The sequence below is a fragment of the Siniperca chuatsi genome, linkage group LG16, assembly GCF_020085105.1.
Source record: "Siniperca chuatsi isolate FFG_IHB_CAS linkage group LG16, ASM2008510v1, whole genome shotgun sequence".
In the NCBI taxonomy this organism is placed as follows: Eukaryota; Metazoa; Chordata; class Actinopteri; order Centrarchiformes; family Sinipercidae; genus Siniperca; species Siniperca chuatsi.
The window spans coordinates 27,472,038-27,493,045 of record NC_058057.1 but is presented as its reverse complement, the minus strand read 5'-3'; the positions used below and the strand labels follow the sequence as shown (position 1 = coordinate 27,493,045).

At 38.7% G+C, this 21,008-nt stretch overlaps 1 protein-coding gene across 22 annotated transcripts in view; it reads right to left on the bottom strand.

Annotated features, from left to right (window-relative positions):
* Nucleotides 1-405: 405 nt before the first annotated feature.
* Nucleotides 406-21,008, bottom strand: part of adgrg6 (adhesion G protein-coupled receptor G6) — a 116,208-nt gene continuing 95,605 nt past the window's right edge. For 19 of the 22 annotated variants that reach the window (XM_044168094.1, XM_044168097.1, XM_044168100.1 and 16 more), the window contains 2 exons: nucleotides 20,577-20,732; nucleotides 406-7,149 (listed from right to left, as the gene is read on the bottom strand). In XM_044168094.1, coding sequence (XP_044024029.1) covers nucleotides 6,938-7,149; nucleotides 20,577-20,732 — 368 coding nt within the window. In that variant the 3' untranslated portion in view covers nucleotides 406-6,937. Of the gene's footprint in view, nucleotides 7,150-11,426; nucleotides 11,510-19,144; nucleotides 19,187-20,576; nucleotides 20,733-21,008 lie in introns of those variants that run through there. The other 3 variants (XM_044168104.1, XM_044168102.1, XM_044168105.1) reach the window with 3 other exon arrangements.

The window sequence follows — 21,008 nt, the reverse complement described above, 5'->3', positions numbered from 1 at the left end:
TTTAAGCTCTGTGATTGGTTTGTTACTGAAATGCACCTTGGGAGTTGTATTTGACTTCTCTCCATCAGTTTCTATGGTTCTATTCTTGTACTTTTTATTTAAGAAAAGCCAGAGTTTTCCAAACACAGCTGTTAATCTTTTGTACTGATGACTCAACCAGGAGAGTTTCATGTCTGAACCAAACATCCAGAATGTGATTTTGGGTTTAACGTGTCCAGTTAACTGACCTGTCTGGAAAAAAACTCCAGTCTATAGGACTCCATATATACAGTATTTTTGTATTGTCAGACAACAAGCCAGCAATCACCCTTAAAAATGAATAAATAAATAAATAAATAACGCTTCCACCTTCACGTGTCTCTGTAAAACTGGAAAAAAGCTTGAATCAACCTCTGAACATTTCAGAACTTTTAACTCCCTTTAATGTTGAGATGCTGAAGTGAGCTTCCAGATAATAACATTACCGACAAACCATAAAACAGCATCGCCTGGTGCAGAAAAGTGTTTACAGAATAATAATAATTCTAATAATACAAATACTAAACAACAATTACAGTCCCCTTCAGAACATATCTGCATTTGGTATCATACTCATCAGCTAGACATAGTGCAGAGTTACTGGAGAAATATTTAAATTAATTGGAACTGTACATACGACATGTAAGAGAAGACAAAAGCCACATGATAGACTGAAAGATATTTGTTGGGTTAGAAGACATTTCATTGAACACAGTTGAGACCGTGCGGACAGTTTAGTCAGAACAAAGGAACCATTTTATAAATACAATCTTGTTGTGCGACCGTCTGGCTCTAAGCAATGCAGCGCTGAGAGATTACACAGGACCTCAGCACCACGTGCATTCAACTTTCTAACCAAAAACAGGTGATTTCTGTTTATATATCTGAGTGAGCAGTGACCACAATGTTACCTTCTGCTGAACTGTTACGTGAAGAGAGAAATTATAAAACTATTCTATAGATCCTAGATAGTGGTGGTTACCATAAGCCAGGCAGTGTAAGGGGACATTACCTGTATATTGGGAGTCATATGGACAATAAACAGGGGTGTACTTTTGGTTTTTATCTCAACAATGAAATAAAGTCAATTCAAACACGCTGTACTTCAGGATGGCAGTTTAATGTTGACCTCTGAAGAGCATGGGTGATGAAAATAGTCTCCACTCAAAGGTCCACTTACTGGCTTTTTTCTGAGCTACTGCACCAGCTGAGACCAGTTTGTTCAGCTGAGATTATTGTCACGCAACCACTCTGTAATTTAACCATTTCTTGTTTTATTACTTATTTGGAGGGAGTCTGGTGCTTTATCAGCAACTCATTTGTGTTTGTCACTCACAATTAATTATAATTATAATTTCTCCGCTAAGCTCATCACAAGAGAAGCTTCACTGTGAAATTTGTTCTTGCAAGACAGCTGGAAAGGATAAGGTGATATTCTATATACAAATCTCACGTTCAGACTCAAACAGCAGTGAACGTATCTGCTAACAGGTGTTGTGTGTGAATCACAGCCTGCTGTATCTACTCCCTCTGAGCCATAGAGCTCCATCATTGTCCAGAAACTATTAAAACACATCAGTAAGCCACACTGTTGCACTGGGTGACATGTTCCTTTACCGCTCTTGACCTCCACTTTTTAAAAAAATCTGCATTTTTCAGGGGAAATCGATGATGACACCCTGAGCCCTATGTAGACAGCAACAAATACAGGCCTAGATTTGGTCCATAGATGATCTGAAAAACATTTTTAAATTGGAATAAATTAGTTCAATTTTGTGTAAAGTCGGCCCTCTGCTGTGTTCTGATGTGTTCTCTCTGTAGGCTAAAACAACTGTTTTGCAATGAAATGAATAATTCAACCAGGGCCAACAACAGAGATGGAAGCCACAGGGCCAACTTGTGACACTAGACTCTAAATGAAAAGGACTTTTGTCACTTGGATAATTTAGAGGATTCAATCTCCAGTTGTCCTTCATTTAGTGCTTCATATTTAGCAGTCTCTGTTTTCCACCCTCAGGCTGAATCCAGGCCAGGGACTGACAGAATAACTGAGCTATGCCACTGGAGCTGCCAAAGGGGCTTCATCTCTTCTTTCACAGTCTTTGGTTTGTTTCTAAAGGGCTGAAAAATACATTCTTCCACCACTCTGGGCAAAAGAAAAGACCAACGTGGGCCACGGTGCCTGACAGTCAGTGGTGTTGAACACTGTTGGCTCCGTGTGGACAATAGAAGTCTGGAGAGCCAACAGCTGACGAGTCGAGGTCCAAAGATCCCGAATCTAAACCTCTAAAAGAATTCAGACCGGTCTGTGTGTTCGTCCTCTCAGTACTGAGGATTGTCTGCTTAAACAAACAGAGGCTGAGAGAAACAGTACATCCAGAAAATAAATAAACGTATATCACACGGGAAACATAAGAATAAGGAAAACATGTTCAGCTATGAGCATTTGACAACAATACATGGCACAAACAAAACATGCATTGTCTTCCCCTTTCGGAAAAAAAAGCAGTGTGCCTGCATTGCATGTGTGCTGGGTTTATCTTCTTTCCACTTATCTTTTGGAATGAGTCACTAAACATTTTGGACAAAAGAAAGTGTGACACATTGCCACCATAAAATTATTTAAAGTGACACAAATGATGAACTAATTCTCTTTTATGGCCACATCAAGGTAAAACTGGAGGATGATGGATGAGTGCTGCAGGGTCCAAAAAGTCCATTTCCAAGATCTGTTTTGATCATTTATCAAAAACAATTCTTTTTTTTTGTGCACAGAAATGGACATTTTCTGAACTTCAAAAGAAATGCTCCTGACAAACTGAAATGTAAAGGGAAGAGAAGTTTTGCCTTTTTTACAGTCAGTTTTTGATGCTACACACCTGTCAGTAAGACTTTCTGGCGTGCAAGAACTTTGACGTAATTTTATGAATTATAGGTAAAATAGAGACAGTGTTCAATTGGTACTCTGCCAATTAATTCGTTTTAATGATATGCTAAACTAGCATAACCTCAAGATTCATTTAGTCAGTGCACAGACAGCAGGTCAGCTGAACATATGAACATTTTCAGGAATAAATGAATGATGAATACAGTTTTAGTTGGGTTTAAATTGAGCTTTTCTTTAAAGGAAGTTCCTGTGGAAATCAACAGCTGTTCTTAAACTCAATGCAACTAACTAAATAAAAACAACAGTCTCAGAACCGTGCCTCTACTTTCTCTATAACTGGTACCAAATTACAAAGTCCTTTCCAAGAAATCTTCAAGAACTTATTTGGAAATTATTAGGAAAATAAAGTGTTAACCACAACTGTCCTCCTTAGTGCTGGAAAAATATTCCATTTACCAAACTGAAGCTACGTTAAAAGTTTTTAATGAGGCAGTGCAACACACGGTCAAGCGACTTTTACAAACTATAACTTTTTCATCCAAACGAAGTCTAAACAGAACCCTAAAATGACCAAGGCAGTACATCAAGTCAGTTTCACTGATACAGCAACCGAACATCTCTGTGGAATCCACGATACAAATGCAACTGAACAGAAAGTCCTATCGCAGTTAATGAAAGAAAACTGCCAACCTGCAGCCTTAACGGGACAGTAACCTCTCTTGGTTCCAAAACCTCTTTGCTGATGACCGAACAGTCACTGCTAATGACCGGAGAAAAGTCGTGTTTACTCATCAATTCAAGTTGGGACTTTACAGTTGCAATTGGAGATCTTACATGAGGAGATGGCTGCATGCAGAAGTCCATAGAGGAACCTTGTTATTTTCTGAAGAGGCATGCCATCCTTTCTGGCTTCAATATTCATTTACAAACAGGATATTGAGTGTTATTATGCTTCAAGGCTTGTTGACAGGCTGGTTTGAAGTCTGAGGTTTCAAACCAAATGCAAATGCTGTAGCTTTACTATTCTATTATAAAGTGATGGAATAATGGGGACATACCTGATACTGATATTATGACTTGTGTAATATTTAATAAACAAATATGGATGATTTTTGATAAATGATGAAATAACAGAGCTCTTGGTTGGGCTCATTGCTTTAGACCCCACTGTACACACTTGTTTCATTAGGGTCAGTCCACCCAAATCCCAAAAATAAAAATGTTCTCACTGCTTGTGTTATCAAGCCGTGCAATGAGTTTTCTTCTGTGTTGGGGTTTTCTCCACTGCCTTAGATACTGCCACCACTCCAGTACAGTTGACATGAATTTCACTTGTGGTGCAAAGATAATCAAAAAATGACACATGAAAAACTGTCTTTCCAGAAACAATGTTCTGATTTCTCGGGATAATCAACAGACCTCGCTATCAACGCATTCCAGTGAACTATTTTCTAGGTACAAATTTGTGAAATGTCAATTGAGAGGTCTGTAGATTATCCTGAGGAATCAGGACACATTTTTGACTATTGAAGCACCACAAGTGAATTTCTATTCACTTCCACTGTATTTTAGTGGTGGTGGGTGTTCTCAAACTATGTGCATGGCTAGACACCGCATGGGAAAACCTTTTTTGTAATTTAAGTGAACGGACCGTTTACAGCAGATGATAATATCATCCTGGCAGCAGCACAGTGAGTGTATTTCTTCATGCTAGGACTTCTTTTTGCTATCATAAAAACAAAGTCATTACCAATTGCTGAATAAAAAAATAGAATTTAATCACAAACAAGATTCCTCACTTGAACAGTAATGCTGTTGCCATAAACTTTGGCTGACGTGCACAGAGAGCCGAGCTTTAGTGGCCACTGGCATTAGCTTGGTTTTTATTATTTATACTCAAACCACTGACCATGACTCACGGTTTGGTTGTCCATGTAGAGAGAACTTCAGTCTTTACAGTGTAAATATTACTACTTACCATTAAATATTGCCTTGTGTGATTTTTGAAATCTAACAGCACTGGTTTGTCAGGAACATTTGTCTAGGATAAGTGACATTTCAAAGCTTCAAGACATTTTCAAAGTTGAGATTTTTCAAATATAAATTCAAAATGTGTGTCAATATGCTCGGGCATTGCATCGTTAGGGCCACCAGCTTTGTTTTGCATGATAATATACATTGTAATAGAACATAAATATGTTAAATAATCTCTAATTTGGTTTGAGAGTTACACCAAAAATCCCCTTGATCAGCTGGTCTGTAGCTATTGTATTGTTTTCATCCTACGATACTACTGACTTGTTTCTCACTGATGGGGGCAGGGCAGCAGACTGTGCCTACGCAGCACGGGCAGTTGGAGTATGTTTGGGTTTGTATGTACAGTCCCGGTGGCCCTTCCGGGACCCCTTGAAGACATAAACAAAAGCAACCATCCGGACACATTATAACACTATAGAATAGATAAATATTTACATAGGATATGGCTCCACACACACATGCACAAACGGCCAGTTTACACATCACAGTATTAAAAAAACACTACAACAAAACAGCCTACTTTTTTTCTACCAGAAATTTGTTTTACTCTTCTCTACCTTCCCGCCTCGTGTTTATCCTTTCCTCCCCTCTCTGCTCTCTGCTCCCTTTCATTTCCTCTTAGTTCCACAGTCTGGCAGCCAGGTGAGCCGATTCTGTAATTTGATATGATACAGTAGAATCGCACCAACGTTCTCTGACCACCCGTAGCTCTCAGACACCCCTAATTATCCAGGAGACCCCAGATTTAAAGCCATAATGTGATATGATTATCTCTACTTGGTCTCTGGGGTTTTCTCTGGGCTGGCTTTTGAAGATTTTGCATGAAAAGGCAGATTTTTCTTGATTAGCAGGCACTTTCATACAAAGCAAAGTGCATTAAGATGGTGGCTCTGGTTTACATCATGTAGCTGTCTGTATTCTGTCACGCAAACCAAACAGCCCTTAATGAATTCTGATGATAAAGAAACAAATCTTGATTTTTTTTTTTAATCAGTTCAATTAAAATTATAGTTAATGGGGCTCCAACAGCAGCTATGTCTGCCAACAATGTACATGATGAAACAAAATTAAACACATTCAAATTAAAAGCACAACGAGAATTCAGATTCAAACCTCCAGGGGCAAGTGAGGATGGCGGGAAGGATCCAGGCATTATAGTTGACAGGAGAACGTTCTAGAACACGGTCTATGGCTGGGACAGGTCAGAAAGGTTCTAGAATTCTGGTCAGGAAGTTTCAGAAGCCTGGCGGGTTCAAGAATGTTGGAGGGGCTTCTGTAATGGTCCTCAGAGTTCTAAAAACCCTCCTTTCTGGCTGATGCTGTCAGAGAGTTCTAGAATGCTTGGAGCGGTTCCAAAACACGGGATGTTGGACAGGCTTTGGTAATGGCCCTGGGAATTCTAGAACCCTCCTTTGCTGCTGAAGTTGGGAAAGAATTCTAGAATGCTTGGAGCAGTTCCAGAAACAGAGGATTCTAAACTGTTGAGGCTGTCAGAGAGTTCTAGAATGTTGGGAGCAGTTCCAAAACACAAAGAGTGTTGGACAGGCTTTGGTAATGGCCCTTGGAATTCTAGAACCCTCCTTTGCTGTTGAAGTTGGGAAAGAATTCTAGAATCCTTGGAGCAGTTCCAGAAACAGAGGATTCTAAACTGTTGAGGCTGTCAGAGAGTTCTAGAATGTTGGGAGCAGTTCCAAAACACAAAGAGTGTTGGACAGGCTTTGGCAATGGCCCTTGGAATTCTAGAACTCTCCTTTGTGGCTGAGGCTGTCAGAGAGCTCTAGAATGTTAAAAGTAATTCCAGAACACAAAAGGTTCTAGAATGTTGGGCTGCAGTTCCAGAACAAAAGCGAAGCCTTAAATAACATCGTGGGCAGTTCCAGGACATTGTCACTGAAGCTGCCGGGGAGGATGATCACAACATTTTCTAGGACAATTCTGGCAGTTCCAAAACACAAGGGGAGGATCCAGGTCTGCCCCAGAACACTAAGGAAAGTTCTAGAACCTGGTGCTGTGGGCAAAGCTGTCAGACATGATGATGTTCTTATAGAAGTTATCGGAGCGCGTGGAGCAGTAACCTTTCACCTTGTCGATCATCTGGCTGACAGGGAGGATGGAGGACGAGGAGGAAGAGGAGTTGGGCTCCACCTCTGAGGAGGAAGGGGACGAGGAGACACATTTAGGGCTGGTCTGGTTGGAGTAACATTTATCTGCATTCAGGGAGCAAAAAAGACAGACACACAGAATTATGACTTGATTATGTAATAATCATTGGATTTTTGGAAGGAAGGGTGAGAATCATTTATTTCATTTAATTTAGGCTGTCCCTCATGGTGTAAAGAGTTGCTGTCAAACAAAACATGTCAACACTCATTATTTAAAACTCAAGTATTAGTGTTACTACAAGTTTAAACAGTATTGTTGCACCATTCCCATATTACAGCTTTAATTAAAGCGGTATGTTTTAAGATTAGCGTATAGGAGTGGGATTCATCATTATTTCACAGCAAGAAAAACATGACACGGTTTAATTTACACAGTTACATTTAAAATCCAAGAGAGTAAAGCAAGAAGAGGAATGTGAGTAAGGGCAAAATGTCCAAAACAAATAAAATGTATTATTACACATTCACCATATGTGTATATGGGTAGAGATGTGCAATAATATCTGGTACCACCCATTTAAAACTAAACAATCCAACATTCATTATGGACTTGAGCCAAAAGTAACCAACTTCAAAAGATAAAAAGGGTTTTCATTAAATTTGGATTAGACATTTATCTTAAAACAGTTCAGAAACTCCAAATACACACACGATAATATATCAGCCTTTTGTTGCTAAGACACCTGTGTTCATGTGAAGACTGATGGGAGCATAAAGTGTACAGGAAATCCCCTCACACAGACCTGTATCTTAATGTTAACTTAACATTAAGGGGTCCTCACAGTGGTGAGGACCCAGAGCACAATATCTTATCAGTGAGGAGGAGGATGAAGAGAGGGAGGTGCAGAATGTCTAGGGGGAACTCAATTGCTATGCCATGCATTCTCCACGGGAGAAAAACGGGCTTAATGGGTGCAAAATGGTTTTTCTGACCATCTGTACCAGGCCTTTGATTCTGTATTTCTTTATTTATATCTAGTCAAAGTGCAGTGTTAACCTCTGACTTCAAGCTTGCCAGGCAATCTGGTTGTTGTCTGGTGTTTTTCTGTTTTTTTTCTCTTCCAAACGGGGTTGGTTGGTTTGGCGTTCTTCCTTCCCAGGGCCTTGCAATTATAAAGGGTTTCAGAGCCAACGGATAATACAAGCAGGCCGAGTGAAGCCACGCTAGGTCATGTCAAGCTTCATAACAGCAGCCTCATTTTTGTAAAGGCATATTTGGATTTCATTTTCCACTTGATCCCGAGATCACTTTTCTAAATGTGTGCATACCTTATGTAGAAAGACAACTACGAAGAGTGGTATGTTTGGATATCATTATGCTGCCATGTTATTTGGATCTTGAAAGCTCTCAGATATTCATGTCTTGGGTTAAGCTGGAGATATGTTTTGGTTAAACTTCAGAGGAAAGAATGGAAAGCATAAGGAAAGATGGGCGGTACACAATTAACATGCAGTGTCTGAGGTACAAAGCTCCATGGTTGGCTACATTGTTCTGTTGAGGCTGGCAATGAAAATATTAACATGAACACCACTACAAAGATGGCTAATATTAGCTTTAATTTGCATTGCACAAAGAAAAACAGCATAAGTCCAACAAGTTGGAACTAATGGAGATATGTTCAGTACAGAGTCAGTCCTTTTTCATTGTAGTGTGCTACTGAGCTTTACTGGGAACAGAAAAGAAATTATTTTGGTAGTGTCAGTACTTGAACTTGAATAGGTCTGAGATGGGTGCTCTAACATTTGCAACCCAACACTAATGTACTTCTAGAATCACTGCTACAAATGTGAGGACATGTGGAAGTACATTAATTAATGGAAAGTATCCTCATAGAATCTTTTGGGGTTTCCTTTGGACTACAATATTCGGAGTCCCTGTGGACTTCTCTTTATTACATTTGATGATTATTTCTGGCTCTTCACAGGTGTTGCAGCTTTGAACTGAGCTCAGGTTTGCAACAATAATTTTGTCTTGTTGAGAATGTGATCCAAAATTCATAGTACTGTCATTTTAATCAAGTTTCTTTGATGCGATTTGGACCAACACTAGCAGCCTTCAGTTTTACATCTTGGAACTTTCTCATGGAAACTGAGCCAAAGTATTCGAGCAAAATGTATATAAGTTGGGCCAAATCAAGCACATACTGACTGCGTGCTAGTTCTCTGCTGCCATCAAAACGTTTAGTGTGACTTTGTAAAGCAGGCAATGACTTAGCTTGCCTCTGAATCATGCTGCTCAGCCAAAGTCTTCCTTGGCATGAAAAGAGCTTAATCACTGCTCTTTGTCATTCCTGCTATCTGTGCCTAATTCAACACTAAAAGGAATGAATTTGTTCGTGTTGTCTTGCTCAACATACAGTTATGATTCCCAACTCTCATTTAAATGGTGTCCCTATGCAACACGAAGCTACGGGGTCAAGAGATAGTTGCCTGCTGGCATGGGCCACAGTCATGACTTCCCTAATTTCTGCATTCTGGACATTCACTGTGCGTTATAACAGCACTGATTATGCCCTTGGCTCCACATAGTAATGTGCAGCTGGTCCTGTCCAGTAATTTTGACTTTTGAAATGCCCTATGATGTCACACTTGGATGTTTATGTTTGTTCCTGTATCCCCTCTGAAACAGACATTTCTTTCCCACCATGTTCCCCTGAAATATACTCCAGAGTGCACTTTAGGACAGAGATAGAAACTGAGGAGGAGTTAGGGTTTAACCTGTATCACAGTAAAGACCTCTGGAAACAAAAGGTCAACCTCTGGTCATGAACTACATGTTTTGGGATGGAGGGATTCTGAATACAATGAGAGACTGACGCTGGCGCAGAAACTCAGAGACGCTGTTGGCAGACCTCAGACAGAGGAAAGATGGAAGAGAAAGAATCCTGCATTCAATAGATGCGATTTACAGATGCTGACCTGTGATTAATATGTTGTCTGTTTCCATTGTAAGCTATGATCTGGTTATCTTTGTGATATGTAGGAACTGACTGTAGGATATCACATACAGTATCTCCTGTGGAGTTACACTCACAGTTACCAAAATGCTGCCCTAAGTGTCATTCTACACTCACTCAAGAATTACAGTTTTTGTGCACTTATTATACTTTTTCATAAGTTAATACAGAGATTAATTACAATGGTAAATGTTACCAACTGGCTAAAACTGGTGGTGCTTTGGCTGCTGGTTAGCAGCAAAGCTAATGATGATTAACAGTGATTTGCCGGGAGCTTACAAAATTATTAGTTTTTCAAAAGCCAAATGCTGACATAAGACTGCTTAATATCAATGACATAAGCGTGTCTGGCAGCCGCTGTGACAAAAGATAAGTTATTTGCTTTTAGTTTTACACAATAACTAGCCAAGAAAATGATAATAAATATTATATTCTGCCTTTTCTACCCAGTACATCCAGAGTCAGGGGAACACATCAAAAGACGGTGCAGCGGAGACCAAGAGAACATATGACAAAGCATTTCATAACTGTAATGTTGAAGTTGAAATATTTATACAGTTATGTTTGTTTCCAGTTTATTTGCATAATTTTATATTACAGATCACAGTTCACTAATTTATACCAGAAGAGCGTCGCACTGAAATATTGTAAAAACCATAGTACCAACAGTCAGTGTGCTTCAGGAGCACTGAGAGCATGTTACTGAGGAGCAGTGTTGGGCAAGTTACTTGAAAAATGTAATTGATTACTTATTACATATTACTAATTTGAATTATATTACTTTACTAATCACTAGTGCTAGACCAATAAATAGGCGGAGCCAATATATCGGCCTATATTAGCTTATTGCAGATATATCAGTATCGGTGTGTATGTCAGCTGATAAGTAACAAGAAGTGTAAAGTAGAAACAGTGTCTCCATTACAGAGTTTGTCCACCAGAGAGCACTGACAGGTTGATCTGTACATAACAAAATGTCACGCTGAGTATGTATCTTGGTCACAATTCTTTAAAAAAATAACTAATCTAAGGGATCCTTTCAAGATTGTATGTGACTGTATGTAAAAAAAACAAAGAAATTACGGCCAATATATCATTATCAGATTTTTTTAAACTCCCAAATATTGATCTTAGTATCGGCCTCAAAAATCCAATATCGGTCGGGCTATATTAATTACTCAACAGTAAAAGTAATTAGAAACATTATTCATTATTTTACTTTTTGTAACTCAGCTCAAAAGTACCTTTAAACAACTCCAAAGCTTCCACACGTCATGTCTTCATTATTTAACACGAGTAGAAATAGAAAACAAGACATTATGGTGTAACAAGCAGCCACCCGACAATTAGGAGAGATTTACTGACCATCAACAGCTAACAGTGAGTGCACACAGCTCTCCAGAAGTCTCGACTTCACAGTGAAGCGGCGGGGTTCACACACCCTCCATCTGTGAACAACACCAGGTGATCCTTGAACTTAGGATTACACACAACATGTAAATAAAACTACTTTGGAGTTACGGGGCGTCACGTCTTTCCTCTTACTGGGACGATGATTCATCCCTGTCCATAGATTCAGAGAATTAAAAAAAAAAAAAAAAAAACATATGGAAGGCTTTTAACTGATTGACCAACTACAAAAGATCTGCAAGTCTCCAAAGGCCTGGACATGGCAAAGACATTCTGATAAGTGCAGAAATTAGCCAACAAAATGAAAAAGACAGCGGTTGGTCTGTAATGCTTGGAAGCAAATCAGGTGTTACATCCAAAACTGTCCAACAGTTTCCTGATGTACACATCTGCAGTTTATGAGTTTTACAGTCTGGACAATGTCTCTGCTCATAACCGCCACGAGCAGCCTGAATGTTGTCAGGAGTTCACACTCTGAATACAGTGGAGGCTCCCTATCGGTCAAATCTGTCTGGAAATGGTAACCTGCACTTCACAAGCACCTTCATTCAGCAGGTCCACATGTCAAGTCTTTGGCTGAGTTACTGTAAGGAATGACAGAGAGGATCAGCCAGAGTCTATTTTTTGGTGCTTTGGTTAAGTCTAAATAAGAATGGGATGCTGAAAAGTTACTGAACCAGGAGCAGCAGCCTTCAAACTTTAAAGGCTAAACTTCACTGGGCAATAGTGTTGTTTTCAGCATGCAAAGGATGAGGTGTTGGAGCTCCGATCCTTTGTCCAACTTGAAAATAGCTTTCAGATACAGGGTGACATGAGGACAAACATCGACCATGCCAAAAGAGCTGAAACCTGCTGAAAGCAGACAACAAGATCCACCACAGAGTGAAAGAGTCTGTTACCGGGCGTTCAGACTGAAAATAGCACTGTGTTTAAAAAAAGGACTGCGTTGGTGGGGGAGTGTTGCTTCAGGAACATGACACAGTGAAATAATTATTTATTTATTACTATCCAAGAAAGACCAAAACTAACAAGTTTTCTCTGTGCAGCCAAGCCTCAAGTAGCTCACCTGGGTGCCATAGAGCTTCATTTGTGTGGTCACATATTCCTTCATCATGAACACGGCAGGTCTACAGTAGTTTATGACTCTCAGCTCCTCAAACTTACAAAGCAGTGTGAACACAGAAGTGCATACCTGAGAATGCATAATTAAACATTTTTTGGGAATAGATCAAAAATGGAGCTCAATGGCACAGAGGAATAAGCTATTTCAGGCTGCGGCTACACAAACGTATCCTTGTTAGTAGGATACATTTAGCTTTAGTTCAGTTTTAGTTTTTTTATTTGCACACATATACAGCAGCATAAAACCTGATAACTGAAATTAAAAAAAGATAAAACAACAATGTCCTTTAAACCCTTCCTGACAGTTAACACGCATCAGAGGTCATTAAGCACCCCTGACTGTATTGAACAACCTCCCCAGACCCATATCAGCCGTACAAGTGGCTCTTAAAAGTCAATAGCTGGAAAAAAAATAAACGTGTTTATAAGTTTAACCACGAGTTTGTTTATTTGGCAATGCAGAAGTTAGAAAAGTTAGAAAAAATGTGCTGCTTGGATTGTGCAGATCCACGTGTGATGAAATATGGAAAGTGACAAGTGCTTCCATTCCTGTGGGTCTAGGACACACGCACACATAAAACATTCATACATACAGATCACTACACTGATATGGTGCAATGCAAGCCCTCAAGTATGTGTGTGGTCCACAGACTGAAGCACACAGCTCTGCCACAGCAACCGCACGTCAAGATTTACGGCAACATTCAGCATCAATTCAATTGTATTTATATAGCGCCAATTCATAACAGAAGTTATCTCATTGCACTGATGAGCTGATTCCCTAAAGCCTCTGTGATGAAATGAATTTGTTGACTGTCTCAGCGCTATAAAGCACGTTTTCCCTCAAGAGGCTATGAGGAACATTAACTCTGAAAGTGGCTACATTCACTCTGCAGCTCATGACTACCGTTTCATGGGAGTGTTAAATCATGTGATTATGAAAGACACTGAAAGCTGCACTTGACAACTTTATATGGCAGGCAGAATTAGCTGATTTCTGCGACATGGTCCAAAACCGAATCGAATAACTAAAAAGTTAGAATCATTGGAGAAATGTTTAGAGTTAGCTGGCAAGACAGATGTGACATAATCACATTTTCAACTGTATTTTTCCTTTTGCTTCAATTTCATCTACCTGTTTTGTGGTTGAGGAACATTGTCGACTGTATATCACATTCATATATAATTATTCTGCATTAGACATTTATGTTTAATAGCAACACAAGACTCATTGCAAGTTATCGCAAACGCTTGATTGCAGTTGTTACTGCTAAGGGTGGCCCAACCAGTTATTAGGTTTAGGGGGCAATCACTATTTCACACAGGGCCATGTAGGTTTGGATTTCCTAGATTTTGTTTTCCCTTAATAATAACAACCTACATTTAAAAACTGCATTTTGTGTTTACTCGTGTTATCTTTGACTATTTAAATTTGTTTGATGATCTGAAACATTTAAGTGTGACAAACATGCAAAAAAATAAGAAATCACAAACACTTTTTCACACCACTGTATGTACAATCTGAAAGTTCTGTCTAATATGTTGAAGAAAAAAGGAAACTAGATGGAAGCCGCACTAATCAATATTTTATATCATCAATGGATCTAATGACTATGTGTAATATGAAACCCACAGAAAATGATCAGTGACTCTACAGTTCCACTCAGCTCTACATAGCCTCAGCTGCTCTCTAACAAAGCTAGTCAGCTGGTGAACATAGTGGAGCATTTAGCAGCTAAAGAGCCAGATATTTCCCTCAGGAGCTGCTGGAGACCAAAATTCATTGTGAAGAAGAGTTTAGTTTCACTGTTTTTAGGATAAACCTTGTATCTTTCAGATTATTATGGGTGGAAGTTATGAAGTTATGAAATTATGAAAATCTAATTGTTTCATTCAATTTATTTGAAAGATTCATAGTGAATGACTGCGTAGTTTACTCACTTTGTTTACCAAGCTAAACAACTGCACCACTGTTCATAATGTACTGACGGTCTTCATTTCAGTTGTAACCTGTTGTTAGTTCGAACTGTAATGTTCATTTCAGCACTAAACTAGGTCTGTATAATCACTGTTTATAATGGTAGTAGTTTAGCAGACACCTATCTGCAACTTCATTATCATATCATCATTGTTTCTATGCTTTTTGCTCTAAGCTTTTAACCAGGAAGTTATAAACTGTATATCACAGCAGATGATGCCATTTTCTATCACCAGTGAGGGGAGCTTCAGTGCAAAAAGCTTGATTCCATGTTAAACATTTGTTTAACTGAACATTTGTTTAACTGAACACCTTATCAACTGAAATAAATGAGGAAGGGGGGGAATAAGGAAGGAGAGACCCCTAACCTGTCATACGTACTACTATAGATTTAGAGATTCAGTAAAGGTGGGATAAGCGATTCTGGAGAAATCCAATACCACAACAAATACCATGATACAGAGCGAACAACAACACAGCAAGTAATATAACTAAAATTAGCTAGGTTGTGGGTTAGCTGAGCTGCTAAGAAGCTAACAGCCAGAGAGGACAAGACGGTTTCCCAGAGCCAGCACGCCAGCTCCAGACAGCGACGCTCACAACTCTCCTGCTGCTACAGCTAACATCACAACACCAGCAGATCTTAAACTAGAAAGTCAGCTGAATGTCCGTGGGCAAGTCATTGAACGCTACCTGACACACACATCATGGCTGGAATAGTGCTGTGTGGCTCGGTCCGAGCTGCTTTGTGTGTTTCCCATTTACAGAGCCAGGGCTGAGTACACACACCGGAGGTTTTTCAGCGCACACACTCAAGGGACAGCTAGCGGACCGTGAGGAGATATTAACTGAATTTGACAAAAAGACGTGTATTGGATTAGAATCGCATACCACACTTTAAACATGATCATCATGCAGAGTGAATGTAGCCTGTTTGACGTAGAAAAGCCACAGCTGACAATGTAACAAGTTTTCCTTACAGTTTTGGGGGAAAACCACTGACCTTCCCAATGAGACTCTTCTCACCTGGTCTCCCAGCTCACCTGGTGATATGAAACACTTGAACCTGTCTGACATTCTTCTTGTTAGTAGAAATTTAACAATAAAAACCAAATTTGTTTTAAATTTCTTAAATTTTTAAAATTCTACTGAACAAATTGGCCCGAGCATCAGCTAATTAAACTCTGGTGACAGTAAATAATGTTCGTGTGTGTGTGTGAGAGATGGGGAAGTCCAGTATTCTGCACTTGTTTCCTTTGGTGTCAGAGAATCAAACTCAGAATACAGAAGATGAACAAAATCCTTTGCAGCTGTGTAAGTTGTAGAACTGTTCAGAATTGGCAGAAATAAAATCATACCACAACTGTCCAATAAAACAAATACAAAGCTTTTGAAATGGCACTTTGGCACTGGGTACAAAAAAACCTGTCATCAAATTTGTCATTGACAAATTACTGCTCTTGTGGACTAAGTGTTATTTTGTTTTTTTTCCTTTCACATGGAAACCCTCACAGAAAATTAGTTTAAGATGGATTTTACCCCTAAAACGAAACACAGAAATGTATTACATCATTCGTGCACAGTTGAAGTCCAACTGAAATTTAAAATTAGTCGTTCCTTTTGGCTGTCAAAATCATGTCACAGTGTAAATTCATTGTTATTTTGTTTTATTATTATTCAAATGAATTAAAAATATCCCTGGGCAATAAATCTAAAATGCTTCTTTATCCTACAAGCCCCTGAGTGGGTGGGGCCAGTGCACATGTTTGATGATTGAGACATAGACAACAGGGAAAAGTGGACAACTGTCCCGGGGCCCCAGATCCCCATATTTACTGTGTGTCAATTGGTTGTACATAATTTCCTGTAGATTAACTGTAAATTTTCATCACTAATGTACAAAATTAACCAAGGCAAGTGCTGCAATATTAGCCAATTTTGTGCCCTTGCCCACTTACAGAGGGATCATGTGACAAAATCTAGTTGTTTTTTTTGTTTTTTAGTTGGTGCATATTCCTAGATCAAACTACCTTGAAATGACTAACACACAAAATACTAGGGACACGTTGCTTTGTGAGTCTCTGGGCATATGCAGATTGTAGCGATTGTAAAGCCCCTTGAGACAAATTTTTGATTTGTGATATTGAGCTACAGTATATAAATAATATTGACTTGACATTTAATAAGATAATGAAGCTGACATGTGTCTGCTGTATGCATTATATCTGATGGAAAGCTGGAGATGATAGTTGGAGGCTTTTATTGTGAAGCAGCAATAGGAAAAGCAATGTGTTTATCAGAGTTAGAAAACCTTCGTTAGAGGTGCTTTTCTTCAGTAAAAAACAGGTGTACACAACAAGATATGGACATATTTGGCAGTATTTGGTCAGCAGATCAGTTTTAATTTTTTATTTATTTAAATATAATTTGATACAATTGACCCTGATGACATTTTAATCGATAGAGTTGAGAAATGGGAAGGTCTCTGTGGTTGATTGGTTTCGCTCATACTTGTCAGGAAGAAAGTTTTTTGTCAGTTTAGATGATTTTGCGTCACAGACATTTGATACTGATTATAGTGTTCTTCAAGGAAGCATTCTGTGCCCTGTTCTTTTTTCTTTATACATGTTCCCTCTGGAAAACATTATTAGTCAGCATGATGTCAAATATCACTTTACCCAGATGATACACAGTTGTATATCTCTGTTTCGCAAGACAACCCCATTCTTTGAATGCTCTTATTACCTGTCTCACTGGTATCAATATCTGGATTAGTACTTTTTTTTTTAAACTAAATGAGAAGTAGAAAAGTAGAAAGACAGATTAAGACACAAGTGAGAGATCTGGGAGAGGATTTTGGCTCTAAACTAAATTTTATTTGTTATTTTAATAAGGTCACAAATACATCCTTTTATTTATCCTAGAAACATCTCCAAAATTAGACAATGTTTAACTCAGAACAATGCTGATATGCTGATTCATTTCAGGCAGCCCGGATTTTGACTAATACAAAAACACATTACCCCACTGCGCCCGACCATGCTCTCGCTACCAGCATCTTTTAAAATGGATTATAAAGTCATTTTACTTGTTCAAGAAGCCTTACATAACCTGTTCCTTCCTATATCAGCGACTGCCTTTCATTTTATGTTCCAAGAAGAACTCTCAGATCGTCCCCTGCCTTTCTTTCCCACAATACATCTGGTGAGGCTGCTTTCAGTTTTTATGGCCCCAAACTTTGGAATACGCTCCCCCTAGATCTTAGAAAAGCAAACTCTTTGTATTTTTAAAAAGAAATTAAAGACCTGTCTTTTTAATCTGGCTTCTAATTTGGGGTAATCCGACTTTATCAGCTCTTAAGTTTTTATATTTGGAATTTTTATCAGTTTTTCCAGTTTTTTATTGGGGTTTTTTATGTTTTATTGTATTGTCATCAAATGTTTTATTTGTTTTATTGGTTTTAATCCTGTTTTGTAAAGCACTTTGCATGAAAGGTGCTATACAAATAAAGTTATTATTGGTTTCTGATTTTTTCAGAAACATGACACGTGATTTACAAAGCAGATATGTATGCTATAGTTAGAAGAAAACGTGCAATTTAATTTCAGTTGGACTTTTAAATAGCTCTACCTGGCATGGACAAAAAATGTATTAATTATTATTAGAGATATATCTGTTACTGATCTTGTAACGCATCCAAAAGCTTCTAACAGCTGATAAAATAAAGAGGAATGAAAAAGACCATTAGACACTAAAACCATTAGAAAATACAACTGTTTCTCTATCAAGTCTGCCTGCTGATGGATCATTATTTTCCTGCTTGGATCAGTGCTTTCAGTAATGGTTTCAGGACACATTAAACTAATCTACTTAAGAATGTTTATTGAAATATAGTTAAAAAAATAGTGTATGTTGCTCTGTAATTTAGAGAACATAAGTTAAAACTAACTAAAACCAGTGAGAGAGAATAATTTGGTCTCAATGGGATTTTAGGACATCGTGTAATATTTGGACTCAGAACACAATGTTTGACTTTGTGTTCCTGTTTACCAATATCATCCTCAACATTTGGGGTTAATTTTAATGAGCAAACCCAAAATATTATATCACTTATTGACTCTAATGTGAACCACAGCGTTAGCCTGTTGTTACTCTGCTCTTATTAAAAAGAGATACAAATCAAAGTTAAAAGTGGCAGATGTTAGCTTGGATGCAGTCTGTCATGGCGTGCTTGTTTTTGCACTCTGGGGCACTCTGGGTGGGTGGAGTTGCAGTTTTAGTCATGTGTCAATAGGTGAAAATGGACCCCCTCCCACTCAGTGTGTCTCAGGCTGGGAACAAGATGGCGTGAACTTGTATGACATCACAGTGACCAGCCAATCACAACACACAGTGGCTGCTTTCCCAAAAGGTGTGCTTGCAAAGTCGTCAAGTTAGAGATTTTTTTTCTTGTCCAATTAAAATGAAACATGAATGTTGAATTTGAATCTTCACATCCACTTTGACCACAAACATTTTGGGAAACGCATCACACGATGCAGGAAGTCAATCAGCCAACCAGCTTTAGCTTTACCTCCGTCGGTCCTCCACTCTTGCTATTGGATGGAAGAGCTTTCTACACACCAAACACAGAGGTAGATACATGAACATCACATGTGAGGAGATAGTACAGAATATTCTATAGTAACAGTGACAAACCTGAAATAATTATATAGAAAAGATGCTAAGCTTGAACAGGGATCACGTTTACATGCAGACTCATTTTTCAGTTTAATAAATGGTGAAAACCTCTTGAAGATAGAAACTGAGCTGGTGGGTTGCAGGTGGGAAAGTGAGACTGCTAGCAACAGTTAACAATATGACCTCGATAACACAATGAATTATGAGTCCTATATGTCAGGAACAAAGGTGGAAGTAGCGTGATGTTCAAAACGTTGGACTGTAAGAAACTGTGATGGTCATTTTTCACAGTGTTTTTTAGACTACTTGATTTTTCGATTAATTGAGAAAATAATCTGCAGATTTATAACTAATGAAAATAACTGTTAGTTAGTAGAGGTTTTCAAACTGTGAGGTGGGAGAGACGTCACATCACGCAAAGTACTACTCGAGGTGAAAGGCACTAAGGTACTTTAGAACCCTAAGAACGTGATCGCTGCAATTTGTGTCAAAATAAAACTCAGTTACATTTGAACACACAGACATGATACACATATTTTAAGATTGAGTATGACGTACACTTTCCAAATATATCATTATGTCTGATTTAAATATCTATAAACCTGTTTAGAAATCATAGAAAGATACACTACCTCCCTGAGAATGATCACATTTATAAGTTTTCTTCAGTATCACAGTTATCTAGTGATAGCTGTCAGTACACCCATGGGTCCACTGCAGACAGGAGCTGCTAACAGCTGATTTGGCATTATTGTAATGGTGCCAATTTCCCAAAATGAAAAAAAAAAAAAAGAAACGGGGCTCAAGGACAGAATTATTTTGTTTTTCCAAAGGTACCTACAAAATGTAACAACCCAAAAATTTTAATTAAAGCAAAACTTAAATTTTAAAGTAAAATTTTCTGGTCAGAATATGTTTGAGTCTGCATGCAAATGTGATTATTGCACATCAGAGGATTTTATAAATTCACAGTGATAATCTTGATAGAAGTAGAAAGAAACAGGGTGATCGACATCATGAACAAGACAGAGTGAAACTTACTTCAGGAATAAGTATTATTAAAGCAATAAAAAACAAAAAGCCCATGAGCTGCAGTGATTTCTCAAAGTGAAATAAACTTCTAAACGAGGTCAAATCTGCTGCTGCGGAGAAATCCTCAACTACACATCAAGTTTCATGTTTGTCTTTTTTCAAACTAATCTTAATTCCCACACTGGATGTTTTCCATCTCATCTCTCTCTGTATCTAACTCACATTTGTCCTTATTAAATAATTATGTCCGCTGTATTGTGAGATTTGTGTGTGTTTGTGTGTGTGTGTCTCACCTGTGTTACTGTGGCGTTTGGTGAAGGGGATAAATGTAGCTTTAGCTTTGGAGGTCCAGTTGCCGGTGCTGGAGCCGAAGGAGCTGGAGGACAGAGACTTGCCCAGGTTGTCTGAGCTCACCTTCTTTGTGTTGTTGGTGGCCGTCTTACTCCAGTCTGCAACACAGAAACAAAATCAATCAATGCACATCGATCAACAGCCCCTCCTGATCAGAGTACTGCCGTCCTGTACGGTTATTTAGGGAATTTTAACGGAACATGGAGGCTTTGTTTTATGTTGGACTCATGTTGGTCAAATCTTCCCTCCTTCCTTCCTTCCCTTTCACCTCTCTGCCTCCCCCATCCTACCTTCCCCTCTAATCTTTACCTCCACCTTCTCACCTTCTCTTACCCTTTTACTGACTCCTTCATTGCCTCCTGCCTCCATTCTTT